The 24,557-nt window shown below is 43.9% G+C and overlaps 1 protein-coding gene across 1 annotated transcript in view; it reads left to right on the top strand.

The window, feature by feature from the left end:
* Positions 1–11,050: 11,050 nt before the first annotated feature.
* Positions 11,051–24,557, top strand: part of LOC112975755 (vascular endothelial growth factor receptor kdr-like) — a 103,038-nt gene continuing 89,531 nt past the window's right edge. The window contains exons 1-4 of the mRNA XM_026086246.1: positions 11,051–11,121; positions 11,244–11,322; positions 12,137–12,333; positions 16,311–16,522. Coding sequence (XP_025942031.1) covers positions 11,051–11,121; positions 11,244–11,322; positions 12,137–12,333; positions 16,311–16,522 — 559 coding nt within the window. The remainder of the gene's footprint in view (positions 11,122–11,243; positions 11,323–12,136; positions 12,334–16,310; positions 16,523–24,557) is intronic.

Below are 24,557 nucleotides of genomic sequence, written 5' to 3' on the forward strand. Positions count from 1 at the left end.
TCTTAAAAATCTCAGTAGCACTGAAAGATTTTCATCTTCAGTGAATTTGAGCCACCAGCCCCGAGGCAGAGACAATTTTCCTCATTCTTTGGCTTGCCACTGAACAGGTTTCCTCACTGAACTGTGTGTTCATTGAAGGTTCATGCTACCAAGTTTAGGAATGTGTTGGCCTTATCTAGGTGCAGTTTTCACAGACCCCTATCAAATGAAGGGCTGTGTTACTCAGTCTCCCTCTTAAGTTTCATCCGGCTCTACCAACTCAAATCACTGCAAACGAATCATTTCCGTGTACAAAGATTTCCAGAAGGAAAGACAGGACCTAGAACGGATCCACATGGCATATCCTGATAATTCCCATGGACTGGGCTCATTACCTCTTTTTTTGGATCTTATAAAGGCCATTCTGTACTGTACAGTGCTTAAGGCTATGCTATACCTAGTCTGGGAGTTTTCCCAACAGTCTTACAAGAAAGTGGCAGATGAAGCAAGAAGAAAGGCTCGGGAGCCACCAATTTAGTCCGCAAACAGTAGAAGAGGGGTGTGCGTGGGAAGCCTCCTCCCATTTGATATGTGCAGGCAGAGGCTGATTGCCGTCACAGTCTTTACACTGCATTTGTGGAAACACGCTTTTTCCTGAGCTAGGCTTGCAGGGATTTCATAACTTCTCTCTCCTCTTCCTCTCAAGTCATGGCAACGCCTCTTTAGGAGATCCATCTTACACTTTTCCAAAGAATCTCATCAGATTGTATTGTCAAAGGAGGACACTGACTTACAGTGCAGTATTTGAATTCACGCAGTAGTTTGAAACATTGTGCTGCATGTTAATATTACCATAGCTTGCATGCAAATTATCTCTGTTAATGCACGTTCTGGCTTAGAACTTAAATAGCCAGGTTAGGTTAATTTAAAAGTTATGATCCCTTAACAGCTATGTAAATATATGCTATGTATTTATACATATGAATGTATCTGTATAAGCCTAGTGGGATCATATTAGTTTAGGGATTATTTGGGGTAAATACTGGCCATTAATATGTGTGTTATGGCCAAGTGAAGCTTAGCTTACCAGCCTCTCTGACTTGAGAGATCACCATTTTCCCTTCTTTTGTTTGTTTTTGATTTCTGTGAGTGCTATTTCCCAGGCCTCCACGATATCAGAGCTCTCCTTCAGAAACAAGTCTGACTGCTGTAAACTATTATTGAGGGTTGTTTTGTGATTACACTTTGAAGATGATGGGTACTAGATTAGATTTACGAATATAGCAGTATGCTTTGGGTGCCTGCAGGACCAGGCACCAGGACAGATTTTAGGCATGTGTGAAACGAGAATTACTTTATTGACTTTTGTCGAAAATTTCATTTCACCCCGATGGCCTCTCCTGTTAGCATCTTTTCGGGCATGTACGGGAAAGCCTTCCCTAACATTTCACGTTGCCAGTTTAAAGTCTGACCTCTACTGGCAGTAGGGATGAATTATTAACTGGTGCATATACGGGCTATTGCCTTGTCTCCTAACCGCTAAACTGAAGGCAGTTTCTTGCTTTATAAATATATAAATCCCATTGCACTGTCCCTCTCATCTGCCTTATTAACAGAGTGACCTGCAGGTAGCTTTAATTTTGCTTTGGTGCCTCATGTTCCCTCTCCAGGAAATGCTATTATGTTGTAGGAACCATTGTATATATTTCCAGTCTGCCAAAAGTGTGTAATAATGTCATGATTGACAAGTAAAGAAATATTACCATTTCATATCTACACTGAAAAGAAAATTACTGGGTTTTTTTTGAATCTAGTGGTTATTGTCACTTCAATATTGAAAGATTAGAAAGGTATAAAACTATATAGAAGAGAAGACCTATTAGAAACCTTTTCTACCAGTGCGCTAACCTAAAAAAAGTCCCTTCTCTTTAATGAAAAATCCAGCTTAAAGAGCTTTACTCTTATCCAGCGTAAAGGCAGCCAGTTTACTGCAGGTTAAAAGTCCAGCGTAAATTTTAAAACTGGGTAGGAACAGGAGAGAAATCATTGCTTGCATCAATAAAGATTTACTACATGTTCTTTCACGAGAGGTCCTGGCTTACATCAAGATAGTTTTCTATAGTGACTGATTCTTTCTGTGCACATGAGCAGGTTGGGGAATAGTTCTTGGAACAGAGTCAGTGCAACAATTGCTTTCATTATTTGCAGCTGTACAAAACAAATAAGTTTGAAAGAAATATAAGAGAGGTGCCAAATTCAATGCCATTGATGTGTGAGTGAACACAGTGTTTAGTGCTGCACTAAATGACACACGTGAAGTCTGTGAATTACTGCTGTTGACTTTTCAACCTCATGTCACCCTTGATAAATGAGCTAATCTGCTGATAGCTACTCAAAATATTAAAGTAATTTAATTAAAGGAATTTTAAAACATTCCTTCCTTGGCATCCAAATTATCCTGCATAGAGCAATTCTGATTAGATTAAAGGGATGAATGCAGTATTTTGACATGCTGGAATCATAAGTTGGTCCATGATTTACTGTCTGTAGCTATGAAGAAGTGTTGGGGTGACATGCAGTAAAATGATCTATCCATGAATACACAAATGGTCTCCCAGGAATTCACCTGTGGTGACAATTCTGAGTTGACACAGTGACATAGGAAAGCCTGGGAAGGACCTGGTGGAGATCCATCTGAACAGTCTTCTACCTTGCCATTTTATTAGCCAGTGCTCTGGAGGAAGGAGAGAAATCTTGGCCGGATTCACTTGCAGATCTGTGCTAGATTATATCTGAAGACAGAGTAGCAATAAGTCCTCATTTGTTGAGTCTTGTGGGAAGAGTTGAAGGGCAGGCAGAATATATGCTGTGGTAGATTGCAGTGACTGAAGACAGGTCACTAAGATTGCACTGGGAAAGTGGAGTGTGAAATCCTGCCTAAATCTTCCTAGGGCTTCTTTCAGATGGTTGGTAATGGAAAGATCCCTATTGACCTCCATGCACTTGGGGCCAAGCCCCAAGATTGGAGAGACAGGGCAGGCTCTTGTGCTGGCTGCTCCCCATGCTAGTGATCAACATGTGCCCTTGTTCCTCCTTGGACTAGAAGCCTTGTCTGAAGAATGTGCCCTCCCTTCACAGTGGTCAAGTCGAGTAAGAATGAAATCTATGTCTGGAGCTCCTATGAAGTAATCCTATCTGGGAATCATTGGAAATACTTGTATGTGTAACCCTAAAACTTTTTCTCAGGAAATCATGCTGGGGGAGAAGCAAAGACAGTTTCATACCCCACATTTTTTGCTGTTCTTTTTTTCCCCCCCGTAAAGTCTTTAGTACATAGCATGGTCTCTTTTTTTCCCTCTCTCTCTTTCTCTCCCACCGGGTCTACATATTTGATAATCATGGAGGCATGCCAGGTCTCCTCTTTCCCAGAGGAGTTGCCATCATTTGGATCAAGAAATAACAACATTCCCAGCCTTCTTTCCATTGACACGAGATTACTGCATTTCCTAAATACTTTAAACTGTGCTTGAGTGCATGGCAGATGATAGCAGATGTTGCCACCTCCTTTCCCAGATCTCATGTTTATTTTACGGCTGTAGATCTAAATCCTGGACTTGTCATACAGTTACAAAGAAAGGACATGTCCCCTCTCTACATAACTCAGTGTAGGCACTAGGCAGTGATATCTCTGTCATTCTTTAGGACTCTACACTCTGCCGTGTCAGAGAGAAAACAACGGCTCTGATTAATGAGCTGCTGCCACTAAAGACCAAACAATTTTGACCTAGAGTTGCTTTCTGTGGCCTCTTTCCATAAATCTGCAACTGATACAGTGATCCATATGATGGAGAGCCAAGAAAGCACATGGCATCACACAGTCAGGGAGTTGTCTTTGAGCAGGTGTTGTCAAAATCCAAAGGTTATATTTTGAATACAGAAAAACAGAGTAAAGTTCCTGTTAATTAACACGGGATTTCTAAGTGTCAGCACACAGAACAATCAGGTGACCTTGCTGAAGGGTTTCTGTTGATTACAGAAGGAAATCAGAGCAACCCTGTGCCACTTCCCAGGAAATGCTGATGCATCTATGGGTGAGGAAAAGCCTTGTAGGAACAAATCCCAAGAGAAAGGCCAATGTCTTATCTTATCTTTAAACACTTGCTCTACTTAGCAGTTGTTTTTACTGTGCTAGGGTAGATGTCTCCTCCACTTGAGACTAATGATTTAATTTTTTGTTGTTGTCACCAGGAACATTTACACCCAAACTACTGTCTCCTGGCTGAGCTACACAAAACTTCTATTTGTGGAGGGCAGAACAAGAAGGGGTGTGAACTACTCCCCTTTCTCATGAATCAGCTAAACAAATACTAGCTCCTCTGGCTTGGAAAATCAACAAACCCATGAAGCCTGTTGCTTTGCCAGCAGATACTCCTCTTGGGTTAACACTAGCATTAGAATGCCCTGGGAGAATTTTAGCCATCTCTCCTGATGAGTTTGTGATTGCTGATTTAATTTTGGATGAACTTGTTAAGCTTTGTAGGAATGGAAGCTCTGACTCTGGCCTACAGGTTGCTAGTTATGTTCCTACACATAACATTGCTGTTGCAGAACTGTTCTTGGGGATTCCTGGGTATTTCTGGGTGGGAATCAACAGGAAGATATGATTCTTGCAACCTTTCCCCTAAACGAAACAAAGAAAATAGTAAAATCTTTAAAAGTTGCTGAGCCATTTTCCTTAAAAATAATTTTGCTTAGTTAACAGCAGTGCAGGACAAGGAGAGAGTTTTGGCAAAAGCTACAGATGCATCCCTTTCGCTTGCTCTTTGCCTTTCTTGCCTAACTGATATGTACAGCTTGCAAAAGCTAGCAGAGGAGAGCATGCCTCCAGGTGCTTCATCTCTCTGTAGCTGGTTTCCAGGTCAGTCTTGTGCTCTGCTCTTGCCCCTTTCGTGTCCTGTGGAGCTGTGCAGGCTGCTCACAGCACTCAGCAGTGCCGTAGGTGGGTTTCTTGAACTCCCATCCTGGAAGGTCAAATGCAGCTTTGTGGCAGGTGCATCCCCCACGCTGCAGTGCTACCCAGGGATGCAGAAAGCTTTAAGCCTGCCAGTTGCCAAGGCTGTACCAATAACATCCTTTCTTCTTGTCAGTTAGCTGTCCCAAGGGAGGAATTCTCCCAGAAAGATATTTTGGGCTGTGGGCACCTTGCTTATGTGGCCAATTCCGTCCACAGTCCTAGCTAGCAGAAAGGAGGGCAAATAGATCAAGGACCAAATGGCAGTGAGGTCCAGACCCCTGGGCAGTGGCAACTAGAAGCAAGCTGCCCACATAGCACGAATTGGCAAGCACTCGACTTCCCTGGCAGATCTGGAGCACGCACATTTTCCAAAGATAGGCTTTTCAGGGTGATTGTTTTTTTCCCATTACAGTCAGGCCTACTTCTTGGAGGTGATTAAACATCTGCTTCCATTGTATTTGGCTCTGCAATTGTGATTGCTCCAGGAGAGCTATAAACAAATGTGCTTTCTCTGCTTGTTTTTTGGTGGCGTGTGTGTGTGGAGAGTCTGGCAACCTGCTCTTGCATTTCTGCGTGGTTTGGTTTCCTCAGCAAAGGTGGCAGAGCTATCTTGATTTTTTTTTGTCCATTGCCTTTGGGTGATTTTTCTCAGCCTTGCAATTATTGCGGAAGTATCATGTAACCAAGATGTCCAGTCTGGGTATGTGAGGAATAGCATGGTTACCTGCCTCACAGAATAGTTGGGTTTGGAAGGGACCTCTGGAGAGCAACTGGCCCAACACCCCTGTTCATGCAGGGTCACCTAGAGCAGATTGCTCAGGACCATCTCCAGTCGGGTTTTGAGTATCTCCACGGATGGAGACTCCACAACCTCTTTGGGCAACATGGACCACTTGCTAAAGTGTTATTCCCACCTTGCGTGGGAATAGGGCAGAGACAGTCTAAACCCTTACTCATCTCCTCCTCTAGAAAAATAGCTCACTGAGGAATAAACAGAGGTTTGGGCTGTATCAGCACCCAAGGAGGAAGTCACAGCCCCGTACATTGAGCACTGTACAGATGCACAGGAAAAGATGAATGGTGTAAAACTTTATGGACAAGTGAAATCATTAACCTCAATATGCAAATAGAGAATTGGGGCTTGGGAGATCAAAACCAACTCCATGAGCAAATCATGAAATGACAGAGAAACAATCAAACTGCATTAGGTCTAGAGGGTGAGTTACCCTCAAAAAACTCCAACAAAGCAACCCATTCCCCATCTCCAGCCCACCACTGGGGCCTTTGCCCTCTGTATTGACTCAGTATCTATCAAGTGGTCTCACACAGCACTCACTAGCTGGCAGAAAAGAAGAAATTTGAGAGGTCTGTTCCTAACTTACAGCCAGGATCTTCCCCACAAGAGCATCCCTTCTTTGCTGGCAAGGTCAATGCCAGCAATAACATTTCATTTAGAAAAAATTGCATTTTGAATAGAGACCATAAGACATTTTATCAGCGTCAATAGCTGAGTCTAGTGGAATCAAAAATCATATGCCCATCTCCCACCCAAAGCTGCAACAAAAAAAGGGGGCAGATGATAAGTCTTTTTAGTTAATTTCTACTGTCTTTTTAAGCTTTTAAAGCGATAGAAATTTACTCAATTATAAAAAGTGAAAGCTGGTTATAGGAGCCGAAGACTTAATAAACACACCAAATATTTCAAGACTTGTGCTACCATAACGCTGGCAGTACTGCTCTGTCTTCTCTTCTCATAGGGGGTGACCTTCAAATAAATCCTAAAATGATTGCAGGCCATTGGTTGAAACACACACAGTTTTTCACCGAATCCTTCAACTTTCTAATTGCAGTGAAAACAGAATTTCCTTACTCATAAAAATCCCCTTTTAAAACTGGCACCTGTTCTTTTTTCAGATGTGCTCACACTGTGTGCTCGGGATTAGAGACCTTGGCGTCTCAGAGGAGAGGCTGCCGTCTCCCCTTCGTGTCGTTCAGTGCTGCAGACGCAGAGCGGTTGGGAGAGACGGAGCTGTCATCAGCTCTTCCCTGGCCGGTAGCATCGCTAACGAGCTTCATCTGCAGAATCCCTATTACTGGTGATTGGGACCAAGCGTGCCGTTTATACAGCCCCCGCTGTTTCCACAGAGTGTTTCCAGAGCACAATCACGTTCTTGATCTAGCCTCTAACTTTCAAAAATACTTTCAGTTTTGCTCAAAACATTTAAGCTGCTTGAACGTAAGCATGGCTTACGGTTAAAAGCATTCCCCACCTATCGCCGGCAAAGAAGAAATACTTTTTAAATATTGTGTTTGTGCATCTTCCCTTCCCCCGCTAAAATCAGCTCGGCAACTCTGACTTCCAGTCCTTTCTAATGGGACCTGATGTGTCCCAGGGCGCAGATCTACGCGCAAGGCTGACTTTACACACATGAATAGTCCCTGGAGTTCAATCATGCGCGTAAAGCTCTCTGTGCGCCCAAGTCCTTGCGGAATCAGGGCCTTAGTCAATCCTGCTTCGTTTAGCTGCCAACAGAGCGGTCTCCTGTTTGACTAGTCATTATTTCTTTGCCAGCTGATGCGGAGGCTAGGTGCTCTTGGATACTGTTCTTTCAGCTTTGCCCTCCTCTGTGTGCTGCACTGCCCAACAGGGATATGTGGATCCCTTAATCAGGTATCGCGCTGACATTAGCTGTCACTATAAACGATACCTAGATACATTCAGTCTCAGCAAGCATTTATGAGTGCTCTTTTCAGGAGAGCTACCGGGTGGTTACAGTGCCTAGAGGATGCTTGAAGGAAGACTGTTACAGTAAGAAACAGAGATTAAAAATAGTTTTTATCCATGCTTAGCAATGGCACTAGCACGAACAATCAGACATTAGCTTAGCGTGGGAGGCATCTCCCTCAGCCAAGTGAGATAGAGCTAGAAATCATCTGACAGAGAGGTGAGGGAGGTCACACATTACCCTCTGCCTGGGGATCCTCCCATGTTTAACGTTGGCTGTGCTACAAAATCAGATTATCACAGGAGAAATGGTTTTAAATGTACTTTTCTTCTCTGGATAATGTATCAGTCAACCTTTCGCATTTCACTCCCAAGGATTTGTGTAGTGGTGCTGTGTTTGGGGTTTCACTGTCAAGAGAAAAATGGTAAAGGCTAAACTAAAGGCAAGAATAAATTCTTGGAAATAGCCCCTAAAAAACCACCGAGTCAGGACAGACCCTCAGTCTAGGGCCTCATTCATGAGACCTTTCTACCTTTAGCCTGGTAACGCTAAGCTCGCGAGTCTCACTATAGTCAACTGGCTTCAGGAACAAGTTTTTGAGGGCAGGAACCTAACATCAGGCACTCCAGGTCACTTCGCAGGAGGAACCTGTCTTTCTCCCTTGGTTTACAGAGGGCTTGTTGTGCTCAGACCTGCGTATAGCTCTGCAGGAGGTAACGGGCACTGTGCTAATTCTGCAACGTGATCCCTCAAGCATCTTATCCCAAACTGCCCCAGAGAGCCTCAGGAGGGATGCTGCGCCAGCCTGCTCACCCGAGCCATGCGGCAGCGGCAGCTTCACAAAGGGAACGGCGGGCACAGCCGTCCTGCTGACGCAGGTCCCTGTTGCTTTTCTGCATCTTTCTGCAGAACAGAGCCTGTCTAGCTGTTTGTTCCTCTCGAGAGCTTTGCTATGGTAATGACATGGCTGGCGTGAGAACTTGTTTTTAATTTTATGACCCTTGTAGCCCTAGAGCAGGACCAAAATTATGTAGTGGGGAAGGAGAGAATATTATTTTAGGCCCAGACGTCGTAATTTGAGCTGTGCAAGCAGACTGAGCCAGCTTCGGCGGGACCCTGGCCAGCAGCACGGATCTCCCACCTCACCCCGGGCAGGTTGTAGGCGCTGGGTTTACTGGAGAACCAGAGTGCTACCTCACAGAGATGTCCTTCAAGTCTGGCAGATTTTACAGAATGTGCACAGTAGCTGCAAAACCTTTTTTTGAGAAGTGCTAGAGTATTGATTAAAGCCGTAAAATGCAAATGAAATATGCTAAATGGTGTAGCATATTAAAAAGGAAAAGCATTGCACCGCAGCTACATGGCATATTTAAAAAAAATGCTTTTCTATAGAAGGCAACATTGGGTTAAATCTGCTCTTCCCCAAACTAGACTGTACCTGCCTGCATTGCACAACTCCTGTAATCCAGAGCTCACCAGCAAGCACAAGACCTGCACATAATGTCTCAGCAGACTCAGGCTTTGTACAAGCTAAACAGCATCTCGCTCCAGCCCAGGATCCCCTGGCACCACTGACCAGCGCGAACAAGAATCCGATCCTGAGCAAATGTTAGGGTGCAGCAGTGGTGGAAAACAAGGGGACGCGCTGCCAAGTATGAGGCAGCCTACATGCCTGCTCCTCTCTGCAGGAAGTCGCTTTCAGAGTCCTAATGCCTGCTCAAAGCCGGGAGGCTCCTCAAATATATAAAACAAATAGGCAAGTGGAGCAACTCCCTTTCCTCTCGTCCAGCAAGCCCCAGGGCCGTCCCCGGCTTTGCCTCCGAAAATGAAGGCCAGCTCTGAAGGGACCACGGGAAGGATAAAATTTTGTGCAGCGTCATCCTGCTGGTTTTGGCATTCGGACGTGCTGACCGAGCACAGCCTGGCCTTTTCCCCCAGTTTGGCCGGAGAACTTCTTTCTTTCGGTGCACTTGGCTTTGGCTCTGGCATGGCAGAAAGGGCACGCGCCGTGTTTATAAAACCCCTCTGTCACCTGGCAGCAGCGATTAGATGGGTGTGTGGCAGAGGAATTTCTACCCCTGCTCTCTGTGGGGTAGAAAAGCACTGAAATTACCCTTGCTTATGCTTTTCTTCAGCTCCCGAGGCCAAAATAAGCTTTGTGAAAGAAGTAGCTCAGAAATATAAACAGAATAATTGAAAAATACTTTTCTTTCTTTTATAAAAAGCAGCCTCAAATATTATAAAACGGACCGCTTTGCTCTGCAGTCCCACTAGCAGCTCGGGTCTATGGCGGCTGCGTGGCACTGCGCTGCAGACCCCTCGGGTGGCGTCACCCTCGCTCACGAGAAGTAAAACTCAGCCCTGTTCGAAAGCCAGCTCAAGGCAGCAGCTAAGCCCCCGTAAGCCCTAAGAACAATTGAAGGCACAAGAGGAACCAAATAAAAGATTATTACAAAGACCGGGATTTTCTAAGTCGAGCCAGCACCTGGCTGAAGTCACAACATAAACAGCCCAGAGTGTATCATGGTAGAAGCTGTGTCCTCAGAGAGCTACACAGGACCAGAATAACCCTCAGCTAGCTCATTAAATGATACTTGAAAAACATTTCCAAAGCTACTGCCTATTTTTTGGATTGTTATTGCAAAGAGCAACACATGGTCCCAGCGCAGTGGGACAAATGCACCAAAACTCAGGCCGTGCTGTGTGCGAACTGGGCGCTTCCAGAAGTCTGAGGGACCTCTGAGTCAAGTGCAAGGACCTACTTGCCCCCTAGGGTCTCCTCCTGTGGGGTTCGGGTTTTCTTCGGTCGATTCTTTACTAAATGTGATGCTGCGCCCTGCATGTGTCACCCTGAATGTCTTTAGGAATAACTGCACTTCTTACTGAAACAGGGGAACTGCGGGGTGGGAGTGCAGTGGTTATTTTGTATCCACAGCATCACACACACACACACGCACACACACGCACACACACACATGCACACACACACTAGTGGTTTTTAGGCAGGGCTAAATGCAGAACCTAACGCGAATGCGGGGGGGGAGCTTGTGTTGGCCAGAGTCCAACGCTGCATCCTCATTCTGCAGCGGACGCTGGAGCTAGGCCTACAGCATCAGCAGTCCCGCAAAATTGTGTGCGTGTGTGCAGGTGTGCCTGTGTATGGGCAATGTCTTGAGCAATGGTCAGGACTAGTCTCAAGTCTTCGCTAAAGGTCCGTAGGAAAGGTCAATCTGCCTTCAGAAGGAGTCTAGCAATGCGATTTCTGGCCAAAGACCTCTTTGGGCAGCTAGTGCCATGAGATATTAGCAGGTCATTTCTGATGGGAGTTCGAATGGCTCATAGAAGAAACCAGATTGTCCAAAGTGGGAGTGATTCACTCTCCTCCCTGAGCCAATATGCCAGGTGAAGAGCGTTTCACTTGAATCCAGTAAAAGGGAGATGAGAGGCGATGGGAGGTGGGAGGCAAGAAAATCACTGTTTCATCCAGTTGAAAAGTTAAACCCTCATGTTTCTCTTTTTGTTAGATATGTTATCATCACTGTTCTGCTGAGAATAATGCCTCTTGTAAGCCCAGATGAATATTTCTGGCTTATCAAGTTCAAGGCAAAAAAGAAGATATAGATGTGAAGAGCAGGAGGGGAAAGAAAACATAAGGCTTTAATGTCATAGCTTTGGAAATTGAGATGCTTATCTAAGCTTGTTTTGTCCTTTCCTTGATTATGTTACTTTGAGTTTGGACAAGAAAACCAGCCTGGCCAACCTCACTTCTGTTTCTTCTCAGTTCCCTCTCTGAACATTATATCGTCGTAGATATACACTTAGATATGCTTCTTGTTTAGGACAGTTTCATGTTCAACTTTCTGAAGTCGGTTGTCAGGAGGACTCAAAGTGCTGAATCTGCTGAATTCAGGCACAGAAAGCAGCAGCTTGGTCCACCAGCCAAAGCTTGCTATTTAGTTGAAATGCAGTATTTGTGAATATTGCTTTGGAAAATGGTAGGCTTTTGCTTTGCTTTTAATATAGCAGATTTTTCGCAGTTGCTAACTGGAAAGATTTGCTCCCCCAAATTTTTGTTTTTTCTTCTTCTATTGATTAAAATGTTATGAATTTAAACATTACTAATATCATACATCAAATTATTTCCCAAAGACATGATTCCCTCCACTTTTATGTGTGTGTAAAATCCTTTTGAAACTAACTTGTTGTCCTAAAATTGCAATCATCCAGTGATACAGCCAAACCTGAATAAACAGAGGAGAGACTATCAGCAGAAATGCAGGTGCCAATGTTAGAAAAGAGAGAGATGAATAATGGACTGAAAAACAAAGTAAAGGGAGCTCACTAGGTACAACGTTACTCTATGCTCAACTGAATTGCATCAGTATAAATGAAAGCCTTGTATGGGCCCCCAAATTAGGCGCTGCTTGCAAAACAAAAAGCTTTCCTCGGCAGTGTTGTGTCTGTTCAGAACATACTGAATAGCCTGCCTAATGATGCTTTTTCTTTATTTGGGTCAGGTCTTGCTGAGGAAGAACCTTTTGAGAAACCAACACTGAGCATTGCAAAAGACCACATTGTCATCTCTCCAGGAGACATCCTAAAAATAAAATGCAGGTAAGGATTGCTCCAGCAGCGCTGGATTTCCTTGGTTCTATTGATGACCTTGGCACAGTGCAGCTTCTGGATAGGGGAGAGCAAAGATCACTGCACAGCCATGATCTGCGAACCGGTGCTGTTTTCCCTCACATGCATTTCTGTGTGGAGTAGAATTTAATGGCTGTATTAGAGCAGGGAGGAAAGTATTTAGTCAATGTTCAGCTTGGACAGATTCTGTACATTGTAAAGGGATCCAAACAAACTCCTGAGTCAGTGCACGGGAAAGCTTATGGGAGGGGGATGTATCTCACTTAAGGACATGGCTGGAAAATCCTCCTCTGCAAATAGGTTCAGATTCAACTCCTGCATAGCTAAAATCAGTCTTTCACTCTGTGCGTAAGTAAATGACACACAAGATCACCAGGGTATGTAATCAGCCCGTTCTATATATATGTGCTTAAACTTCCTGGCCTCAAATACTGTCCAGCCTAAGAGATGACAATTAAATAAACGGCAGTTAATATGCGTACATTCAAAACCTGACCTGTTTGAACAGATCATATTCTTTAAATCAAAGATAGCCAGGATTCATAAAGACCAGACCGTTGATCATAAATTTTGAAGGCTCTTCAACTCTTGGCACAGTGTGTAGAAACTAGCCCTGTAAGGAAAATGCAAAATTTTGGTAATGACTTGTGTTTATAGGGAGATGATCCTCTAGAAATGTGGGACACAGAGTGTATGGCCACAGCTGACCGGCAGGCATCTGAGTAGCAAATGCGGAGAGTCAGGGCACTTTCTGCTGTGTCAGAACACGCATTAGCTTGCTCGGTCACACAAAAGGCCTCAGACTGTGATGTAAGGAGGCGTCACTTGTTCTGAGTATGATTTATATGCCAAGCTTTGGGGAGAGCTTGTTTTTTTAAATCCTTCAGAGAGCATTGTAAGAGAGAAGGCTTAAAGTAATGCAAACTATCCACAGTTTCTCTCTCATGCACGCACACTATTTTTACACCTTCTGGCAAAGTCTCCTTGACTGTTACCCGTAGCCAGTACGTTTAGTTTCCTGCAACAGAAGCTACTGGAGACAGTAAGACAACACAGTGGGAAGGTGAATCTAAGCTATAGTTTATGCTGACAGATATGCCCCTTCTGATTTTCGTCCCAGTCTATTTAATTCAGTGTTACAGTGAAAGGCAAGTTGATTCATTCTGCATACATTTGTGATGTTTTCTGCAGCGTAAGACAGTTTTTTCCAAATACCTGCAGCTAGCCGTGTGGCTTATGAGGTCAAAATAACCTTACAATGATATTTTTAGTTTGGCAAGCAGCAAGCATGAAGGCAATAAAGTTTAAACTGTCCTTTAAAATCTAAATGCTCCATAAACCGTGTTTTGTGGACTTGAGTTCAGTGTGGTGCTCCAGGCCAATTAAATCACTACTTTTCAGCAGTTCACCATCCATTGCCCTTTTAATCTGTAGGAACATCCTATTTTTCTCATATCACCAGATGAACAAATGAATGAAGAAATTATTATTATGTCTTTAGCACTTCTGTAGTGCTGGCAGTCATCCCAAATTACTTTATGGATGTGAAGCAATAAATCCACACAGCAGGCCTGAGAGGTAAAAACATATTACCTTCCATGTTAACCTGGGAAAAGAGGCCCAGAGCAGTTCAGTTACTTGCCTCACATCATGCAACAGCAGGGAATAGAAGCTAGAATTGAGATTTTTACTTTCTGAGTGTGAGATCCCCCTGTATCAGGTCCTCTGATGTCAATCATGTAGACATGAGCACCTGCACACTCACAGATTATCTCCAGACTGGCCCAGAAGGAAGCTCTGAAGTTATTCCTACTTCCAAGCAGCATTAGGGCTGTGTGGAGTGCAGCACAAGAGAGCAGAAAGAGCTGGTAGCTGTTGAAGACTGAGGTAACTCTGTGTGAATTTCCCTTCTCCCTCAAACTCCGTTCTTCTGAGGTTCTTGGCCAGGATTTCCTCATGTTTGGCAGTCTGGCCAGAGCTGTTGCTGCTGCTGCTGCAACTCCCCTCCACCAGATGTGTGAAAATCCCAAAGCAAAGGCCAAAGTCTTCATCCTCCACCTGGATAAAATATGCTGGCGGAAAAAGTGGGCACGTTTAAGGAAACACAGATGTGTGAAATCCCTCATCTATTCTGCAGAGCCACTGTTGCAGATTTCCAACCCTGGCAGACACCAGGCTGCAGAGCACAGTCTGGGTGACAGGAGAGGGGCAGGGACCTGAGCACGCAGTGGGTGTTGAATGTTTGAATGTGAAGTGGCATTGCTCCATATGCAGGGCCACAAGTCCCATTTTTTTGACAGAGGTGGTCATTACGCCATTAATGACGTTAGTAAAGTTGGGAAAGAACACGGGGTAGGGACTTCCCCATCAAAAAGTAATTCAGCACTCTGAAGGACAGGAAGCTGGTATGACGGATGAGGTGGAGTTGTTCAAGTCAACAGTGCATCCAAAAATGAGGGTGAGGCTGCTCACCAGAGAGGATATTCACACTTTTCCCAGTGCTCTCAGTCAGCTACGTGCTGAGAATAACCTCAAGAGTTCAGCCCTGTGTCCGCATCATCTTCAGGAAGGCGACAAAAGGACGGGCAGAAACGAGGGCCAAGAGGATGTTTGTTTAAGTATCACTGAGAGTTTACAGGCAAACATGTTCCCTTGCTGCACCTATTGCGCCACTAGAAAGCAACTGGTACAGAAAGAATAGTCAGCGTTACTAGCTAACTGGAAATCTCACACGGCATGCTTAGATGCATTGAGTATGAGCATCTCTATACTGAATGGATGTGTCCAGACCGGATTTCTCCCTGGCTACACTCAGTTGGAGAAATTCAGAGGTGTTTCCTCCTTCCTCAGCTCAGCAAATGCCACTTGCTCAATGGGGATTCATTGAGAAGGGGTGAGTGAACTCCCTGTGCTTTTGAACAGTGGCCTCTCTCTGCAAACACAGAAGGAGAAACTGCCCCCCTTTAACATTAACACAAACTCCAGCTGCTCCAGAAGAATCCACGAACAGTTACCCCCGATACACCATCAGTTTCCACACTGACCAGCAAAAACCAGTCTCTTATAGAAAGATCATAATCTTCATCACATGAGCACCTAGTACTCCACTAGAGCCCTGCAAGTGCATCCCACGCTGAACAGAGCTCCAAGAGCTTCTGCTCACATGGTGTGCCTTGATGTTTCTAATACAACAGGACTAGCACAGCCAGTGCTTGTTACCAAGCTAACTTAGGTCAAGTGAAAGCTCTCTCTGAGTTCCACAACAGGCTTTAAAAAGACCTTGCCTTTTGTCAGTGAACTATGTAGAATTGTATTTGACATTAGCTGTGATCGTAGATAAGACAACGAATAGGTCCGGTGGGTGAAATGGTGTATCTGCCCTGCTTGTATTGTGTTCTGACCACAGTGACGAGGTGAATAGAAAAAAATGTGTCTTGAGCAGATATTCTAAGATCTGTAATCCGATTAATTCCAGACCCTTCACAAAATCAAGATTCAGTCACTGCTGATTAAGAAAGAAAGGTGAGGCGAAGTTACTTAAATGTTCTTCTCTCTCGATGCTGCCTTAGAGCTGTTAAAATATGCAAAGTCCGCAGCTTGGAAGAAACACATAATTTTATCTGGTACTTTCTAATGTTTGAAGTGGCTAAAATATAGTGTTATTAAAAGAAAGCTTCTGTACAGGATGTTTCTTAAAATAAAAATTAAACTTCCCTCCAGGAATTAGCTTGCTACAGTTACTAGAGACTGCTCTGGGGAAAAGTTTGGGTGATCCACCTTATCTTCTTCTGGCTGGAAACACAAGCACTCCTATCAACTTTTATCATTCATTGCCAAATGTCAGGAGTATGAATACTGGGAATACTGATACAAGTTGGCCAGAAGGAAGCCCAAGTTTTGTCTGAGGTCATGACCCCATCTTCAATTTTTGTGTGTCGTGTTGACAGGGGAGCACCTTCTGTAAGCTGGCTTTTGAGGGAGGACCTGAAAGAAGACCCTAGAGTACACATAAATAATTGCCGTAACAACACAAGGCAAAGCTGCAGCATGCTTGTCATCAGGAAGGTCACAGCAAATGACACTGGTTACTTCACCTGCATTCATGACGATTTCCCATCTAATGAGGATCTCATGGCCAAAATTTATGTGTTTGTTAAAGGTAAGAACTTCATTTTGTTTTGTTGTTAGGGCTTTTCTCCTTCCTGAGCACTGGGAATATAAGCTGTGTTAACTGTTTGATCTGTGCTAGCTAGAACAGGCAATCCAGTTCAGATGCATTCACAAACCCCACCTCCCCACTGACCCAGTGTTGGAGCAAACCGGCTTTGACATTTTCAAGAGGCTGGATTACATTTTGGGCTTCCATGCTAGCTGAATTCACAGGGACACACATGAGAACTGGAATATACTTATCTTGTTTAATTCCAAGACTTGAAAACTTCTTTAAAACCTCCGTTCCCTTTTTTTTTTTCCTTTTAAGAATTAATTCTTTTACTCCAAAGGGTCTTGCTATCACAGTGCTTTTCCTAAGATTCATCCTGAATACCCAAAACCTCTCTCTTCCACTCCCTCCCCATTCATGAAACTCTCTGATGTTCTTCATAATTCCTCTCTCCTACACATTGGTATACGGTTTTGTCCTCCACATCTGAACAATATACTTAGCAAAGTTGGATGAGTGCATTATAAATATTTTATTTACAAATAACAAATCTTGAAAAGATTTTGGAAAAAATGGCCCTTTGCTCACTTTTGTTTTCTTTGAGCTGCCTCTCCTCCATGTGTGAGAATCACTGAGTTCAGGTCTAATAATATGTGGAAAGAGAAACTTCAGATGAGCACAGTCTTCTGCAGTTAAGTGAATATAACACCCTAAACAGCAATTTCAATAATATGAATTTTTGTTAAAAGAATATTCCTGGAAAATTCTGATATCTTTTTCAAATCTACTTGACAAATGCATTAATGCATTAAACTGTTGAGTCACCCTGGATCTTCCAAGTTCAGATTGTAAATAGTCAGATAAAGTAGCTGACCTTTTGGGTCTTGAATAGGGTATGACACAAACTCCGTTGGTGCTGAATAGTTACTATTCAGTTTCCCACACATACTCATGCAACGGGTGAATTTCATTTTTTCCAGTAATTGCTAAAGTGTGATTGTTTGAATACTCTTATTAAAACAAATCCTAAAGAGGGAATGAGTCTGGCTGATATTATTTGAATAGTTCATCAAATCATCTGCTTACAGGAAACACTTAAGCATTTGCTAGCCAGCTCTCGTAGTCTCATGGTACTGTTAACTATGGTGAAACCATCTGGAGGCCTGATGTCCATCCTAAGGGGATTGTTATATGCCCACGCAGCTAACTTAACTTCTGAACTACCAGGTGAACACATCTGTTTGATTCATGTGGATTAGATTTTCCTGTCTATGTCTGTTGAAAATAGTCCTCTTCTGCCCTTATCCTGCTGTCCCAGCAAGCCTTCCTCTTATCGGAAAATAGCTTTTTGGTGTTACTTGTTAGTTCCTGCAGTCATTTTTTTTCTCCCTATTTCCTTTTTTCTTATTTTCCCTTGTTACTCTAAGCCCTGGTTTCTTTATCCACCCTACTTCTTGTGCTGAGCTGTTTCCTCTTCTCATTACACACTGCTCAGATGCCCTACATCTAATATTGTTAACCCAACCCAATGCCTAAACTACAGGAAATAGTGCACTGAAAAACTCAGATCTCTGTCCTGATTCAGTGCCCTGGCTGGCTATCCAGGACTTCATTACTCTATGGTGGGAGCACGTGCAGGAAATTTTATGGATCTTTTGGGACTGCCTGAGCATTTTCCTTAAGAAAATATCTGAAGTTATGAAATGCTTACCGGTGATGGAAGGACTTGGAACACTGCTAATCTGAAAAAAATCACAGGATGTCCTCTTGCTTGCCTGAGTCTGCTATGCCAAGGTTCCCCTTAAAAACAGCAATGGATGACTGTTTTCTCTAAATCACCTCAAAGAATCTCCTCTCTCAGATGCAATTTCATTGTGTGATATGCCCTCCCTACTCTACAAACTCTTACCCAGACTTTTATGCTTTAAAAGTTACGGAGGGAAGTGTAGGCAAAAAATGAGCCACCTTGTACTATACACTACATGGCTGAACTAGTGAGAAAAGATGGTCAGAGGGGAACCATCTAGTCCATGTCCTGCAGAGCCAGCTGCTTATCCACCACACAGCAGAGCTCTAGGGCAGCAGTTTAACCTTTGAGCCCGCAAGTGCCCGCTGGGATTCGGCCTGCCAGTCCAAGGAAGCTGCTTAGCCTCAGTGAAATAAAGTGTTTTATACCCCAGCATGGATGCTGTCCACAGGGCATGCTCTTCTTCCCCTGCAATTCCTATATATATTTGTTGAGTACCAGCAGGCTGTTCTGGGGACAAGAAAGCTGTTGGCCAGTGTGGGCTCTACTGATTTGAGCGAGGCATTCAGAATGTGCCTATGATTCTCTTCAATATTCAAACATGCCTTTCTAAGGAACTTGGCCCTACGCTGTCTGGGCATCACGAAGAAATTCATCTACTGTCTCCAAGTGAAAAACTAAGTTCCCTGTGAGTGCCAGGCAAGGGAGAGGTCCAGAAGACACCTCTCTGGACATTTTGCGGAGACAGTGAGCGCTCAGCAGGGTGTTTATACGGCTGAGCCCGGTGGAGTGAGAAAATGCTGAGCCAATCCCTAAAGGCTGGAGGTTCCTCTGAGGTTACAAGCCATTATTGCCAAAAAAGGAAAGGGAATGGTATTTTTCCCTTCGTTCCCGACCTGCTGCTTGACACTGAAATGAGAACATGATTGTATCGGAAGCCCTGCTTATTGGCTATTATTTCCTGTGCTTGCTTCTGTTTTTACAGCCTCCCTGGTGGAGTTTCTAAGCTCTGTTACAATCTGGCATTCGGCAGCTCTCCCCTCCCGGTGCAATTGAGCCGTGACCCCTGCACATCAGTCGGATCATAAGGGACCCGATGGCGGCAGGGTCAGCCTCCATGCCTCAGCTGCGCACTGACAGTCTGCAGGGAGGGAGAACTCAGGATCTTCATCCTGAATAATTGTTCCCGAGGCCTTTTCTGCTTCCCGCTGCAGCTGCAAGCCCCAGTGATCTTAATTACAAAGCAGACAGCCCCTTTCTCCTGTTGCTCACCGCCTTGTTGAAAATACAATGTAGCTTAAGGCCGGAACAGAAACCGTTGGAGTTTTTTAACTTCATTGTTTAACTTCATTGCAACTCTGAGGGAAAATCTCTGCAGTGAAGCACAGTGTCTGGTTGAACATGACACTACGCTGCTCAACTGAAAGAGCAGCCAAGCGACTCTCTGGGGCGGCTACCAGAGAACAGAGTGAGTCAAGGAAGCCCACCCTCAGTGCACAGATTGTACGTGTCTGGCTAGCAAGCTGTCTCCCAGTAGCAGTAGAGCCAAGTCTTCACTGCAAACTGGTTGCCCACCCAGGAGCCCACAGACAAAAAGACTCATGGGGACGGCACTTCCACTGCAAACGCTGCCAAAGCCAGCTAGACGAAAGGCAGTGCCGCTTGCTCCTATCTCCTGCAATCACCCTTCCCAACTGAATGGATGCTTCCCTGTGACAAACATATTCATTTATTTTAACCTTTGTGATTCCTGTGCCAAAGCAAAGTGCAGGCTGTCTTTTTTGTGGTCCAATATACTGTGTTTCCTAGGGCATGTGTAAAATTTAACATGGCTTAGGAAAGGGGGAGAAGAAGAACAAAAAAACAAACCAAGCAAAGATTTTCTCTACCTTCCGAAAGCGCCACCCCAGGCCTCAGCCTAGACAGAAGCTGGGACTTGCAGATCTCAGCTCTTTGAAATACAGGTATTGTCAGCAGAGCAACTGTTTCAAAGTAAGATAGTCCTCAGGGTGTTAGCTGGAAGAGCTCCCTGTACCATCTGAAATGCTGCCTCAGCTTTTGCTCTGATTTCCCCTCGCAGTCCTTAGCTCTGTACTGTAATGGCATCAGATTTGTTATACCTTTTTGCTCCGCTCAGTCAATGCATCAGGAATGGGAGCATGAGCTAGGTTCTGCTTTGCTTCCTGCCATCAGCAGCTTGTCTGACATTATCACTGTGGTAATTGGAGCTGGTTGTATCTTGCCAAACCATGTCTAGAAAAGTTCATCCACATTTCCAAACTGTGCTTTGATTCCTGTCCATGCACCCAAATAGTACTGCTTTACCAGAACCGTAGCTTAAAGGATGCAATCTCCTCATTGAAGACATGGGACTAGCAGGGCCAGCAACAGATATCCCTTTTTTTTCTTTTTTTTTAAGCAAAACAGGGCTGTTATCCTGTTTCTGAAAATAATTATGGCTATGTTAGGGCTGGTTCTCAACTAACTACTTCAAAAAACAGAAAACCCACCTCCTCTGAGCTGTAATTGGCACAACGTGACTAATATGAGCATGATACATCATGATACATCAGTGATGGCTGCCCCACAAGGGTCCAAGTATGCTGGCGTAGAATAACCAATTCCTGTTTGTGCCTAGGGTAGTTCACTCTTTGAATACATAGATTGGTGAATATTTTAGCAGTGTCTTCCCACCCATAGCAATTCGGATGCTGGTGTTTCACATCTCAGTGTTGAGTTTTCCAGCTCTCCCTGCAGATTTGGGGTAACTGAGGCAAATCCATTTGGAAATTCACTGGCAAATCCAAATGGTTCAGAAAATTTGCCACCCCACTGAAATGTTTGAATACTGAATACTGGCAAAGACAGGGATCACCTGAGAAGTGAACAGAGAAGGACTGAAGTCCCATGGGCTGTCATTCAGAATATATCATTTCATGAGTTGCACTGATAATTCACAAACTGAAGGATCCTAGAACGCCCTTCAGGCATTAAGGGCAGCTTTCCTGGGCTTAGCAAGGCCAGCAGCAAATACCTAGGTCTTTATTATTTTGTTAAGCAACATAGTTCTGGAAATGACAGATATAACCAACACATACAATTTTATCCACATTTTTTTACAATTATCTTTCCCTGTTTTTACTTCCCTCTAGCAAAACTGTGTACAGTTTTCATTCCAGCTTTGTGAGGCATCAGCTTAATTTTAAGTGATTTTTTTTTCCGCTTAATTTCTTCTCTGCTTCTTGGGCATTTTAAAAGCCTGGTAACTCAGTTCTGTAGCTTGCATAGGATCTCCTACCCCCTGGACTCCATCAGAAGGATGATATATGTACAGGCATGCCACAAAGCTCTTGAAAAGGGAATGAGAGCTCAGTAACTTTTGACTAGATATACATAAAATGAATTCTTCTTTCCTTTATTCTTGTTTTTATCTGTTAGGTTTTTTTTTATATTGGGTCTTAGCAGTCCCTGCTGATGTACAGACATCACATGTGCTGCCAGCAGGCAGGCAGAGACATTTGGGGGCAGTGCACTCCCAGTTTCCCTGGTCGCCTTTGGTGATTTTCAGTACCAAATGAAAATGCACCAAATGAAAACACACAACAAGCTTTTGTGTGTTGTCAAAGACCTGGTGGGCCTCTCTGAATAGGAGGTTTTGGACACTATTACCCTTTGCCTTTTTAGCTTCAGGTGTGAAGAGAAGGATGAGGAGGAAAAATGAACTGTAAAGCCAGAAATAAGGAGGTGAAAAATAAGAAAGCTGGAAGTTGAAGTCACTTTGAGTTAGGTACATGGCAGGGGGGATGGACTAATTTGTTTCCATACGTTTGGCTTTCAGGACTGACATTCACATGAACACAGTGTAACTAGAAGATGCCCCTGCTCAGAATTTGAGTTTTGGCTGCTTCTTAAGTTCATGTGGACAACATGAAGCACCAGCACCCTAGGCCTGAGCCATAGTGCAGTTCTTCCAGGGGTCCAGAGCACAAGAACTGGAAAACAAGTTTTAGGTGAGACAGAGACTTTTATATGGGAGCTCAAGCGCACTTAAGGCTCCTTATGGAACTCAAGAGCCGCTTAAGCTATCCATGCGGACATAGCCCCAGGAAAATCTCTCACTTCTTGCCATGCCTCTTTTGGAGTCATCCAGCACTTCCTGTTAGCTCCTCTTCCTCCTTAGCCAGTCTGAAGGAAAATGGGGGACACATCCAAGCAGCTTGTCCTGTCAAACCATGCATCTCGCTGCTTGACAGGTCGCACAGCAAGAGATCCCCAGTGAAGAAGAGGAGCAATTTCTTGCCATTGCAAAGAATAACGAGGGAAGGTGGTACAAGTACTGCATCAGGGCAGGCTTTTCCTTATCAAATGGTGCAGCCCAGAGCTGCGAAGCCCCATCTTTCGCATCCCTTCCCCACTGAGCAAAATCTGAAGAGGCTGGAAGTGCAGGAAAGCACCCCTCACATGAGATCATATTTTGGTTCTGACATCCTTTGAAGCTGATTTCTGCCTCCTTAATTCACTTGACAGCTCACAGAGATAATCTGAATGTGAGAAGTAGACATGCAGGGCCAGGGTGACAGTCCTGACTTGGGCTTTGGCTTGCTTTCCAGAAGATATTACCAGTGAGAAGAGAGTTGGGGCTGCATTTCTTCCTTCTTTTTAGCTGGAGACACTGAGACAGCTCCACTTGCTGTCAGACACTCAGCAAGCTGAGATAGGCAAATAGTGTCCTGTCTGCTCAGTGTGGAGCCTAGCAGATAAGCCGACTGTCTTGCAGAGTGGTGGAAAGCTTTGGCACCCATATTCTCATCCACAGAGGTTAGGGCCACGCAAAGTGGGAATATAGGCTATGTCAGCATGCAGGGCCCTCGGTGTTGTTCTCAAGCTGTAAGTGCCTGATCCAGGGGAAAAGTAGGGCACTTTCAATCCTGAATCAAGACATTCAGTATCTTCACATCATATCCTAAAGGGGCACTTTCAAGTGGAGGAGCCTTGTAAGACACGATGGGAGTGAGCAGCATCAGTTTCTGGCACTAAGTCAGTGACAGCATTTAACATCGCAGCAGGAGGACGTAACAGTCCCCTCCTTTTCATTGATAAAGAATTTCTAAATGAAAGCCTGACAGTCCAAATCACGCACACATTCCCCTGTGTCTTCCTTCCCCTTGCTTATCTGCCCAGAAATTGCTAATTGCTGAGCCTTACCCAAGCTGTGCCATTGGCAGCAGCTCATGTAGGAGACCAGTTCTTTAATGATCAGATTTCAAGTAAAACTGGTGAAGTAATTTTTACAAAGACTAAGCTTGTCTAAATTCGAGTGTTCAGAGAACCAGAATTTATGAAATCATCTGATGCTCGAAACATAATTTCAGCCAAAGTATGGAGACCTATTAAAAAAAAAGGTTCCATTTTGGCTTTATTTTGTTTGGCAATGAAACCTTTTTGCTTCCACAATTTTTGAAGTAACATTTTTTAAAGTAATATTTTTCTCTACAAATGTTCTTGTGTTTCTAGCTGTAATCTCCAAGGGAAGAATGTATTTCATTTGACCAAAAGAGAATGCTTTATGTTGACTCAGAATGGGTTTTGCAGTAATTTTTGCTTTGCCTAAAGATAAAATATTCTGCTTTCTATTTAAGCTAAACATTCCACCACCAGTGCTTTTCATTTGCCTGCCAAACTGAAAAAGTCCTTTATTTCTAAAGATGCAGTTTCTGGACAAGTGACTTTATAAAAGTTACTCCTGTTCCTAGAAGAAGGAAGTAGGTTTGATAGGTTGGCACGAGGAATACAGCAGACTAGGCAATTCCCTTGTAGTGCTTTCCAAAATACTCTGACCAAAGTGTTACTTATCTGCTAATGATCCTGTTAACATAAAGAACAGATTATGAACCTCCTCTTAGTGTTCTTGAGGGTGATCAAGACAAACTTTATGGAACTTATGTCAAAAAGGGCCTGCTAAATTCTCACCATGCAGGCTTCCCAGCTAGTCTGCTCTTTTAAGGTATGACTGAATGAAGAAAATAAATAGTGAGGTTGAGAGAATTATCTTTAGCAGGAACAAAGAGAGATGCAAACTGAGAACATTTTGGAATTTCACAGAAATGTACAGAAGTGGATGAATGTCCTCAAGAGACATTTAGCGTTCATTATCTCTGCGGGGTGACGGATTATATCTGAAGGGCGAGGTGATGTTATCTCCACCACTTCAGATGATATGATACAAATATCAGGAGACAAATTGCTTTCACAGCGTATGAAACCTGAACAGAAATGAAAAGTGCC

The sequence above is a fragment of the Apteryx rowi genome, unplaced genomic scaffold (genome assembly GCF_003343035.1).
Source record: "Apteryx rowi isolate R43461 unplaced genomic scaffold, aptRow1 scaffold_69, whole genome shotgun sequence".
In the NCBI taxonomy this organism is placed as follows: Eukaryota; Metazoa; Chordata; class Aves; order Apterygiformes; family Apterygidae; genus Apteryx; species Apteryx rowi.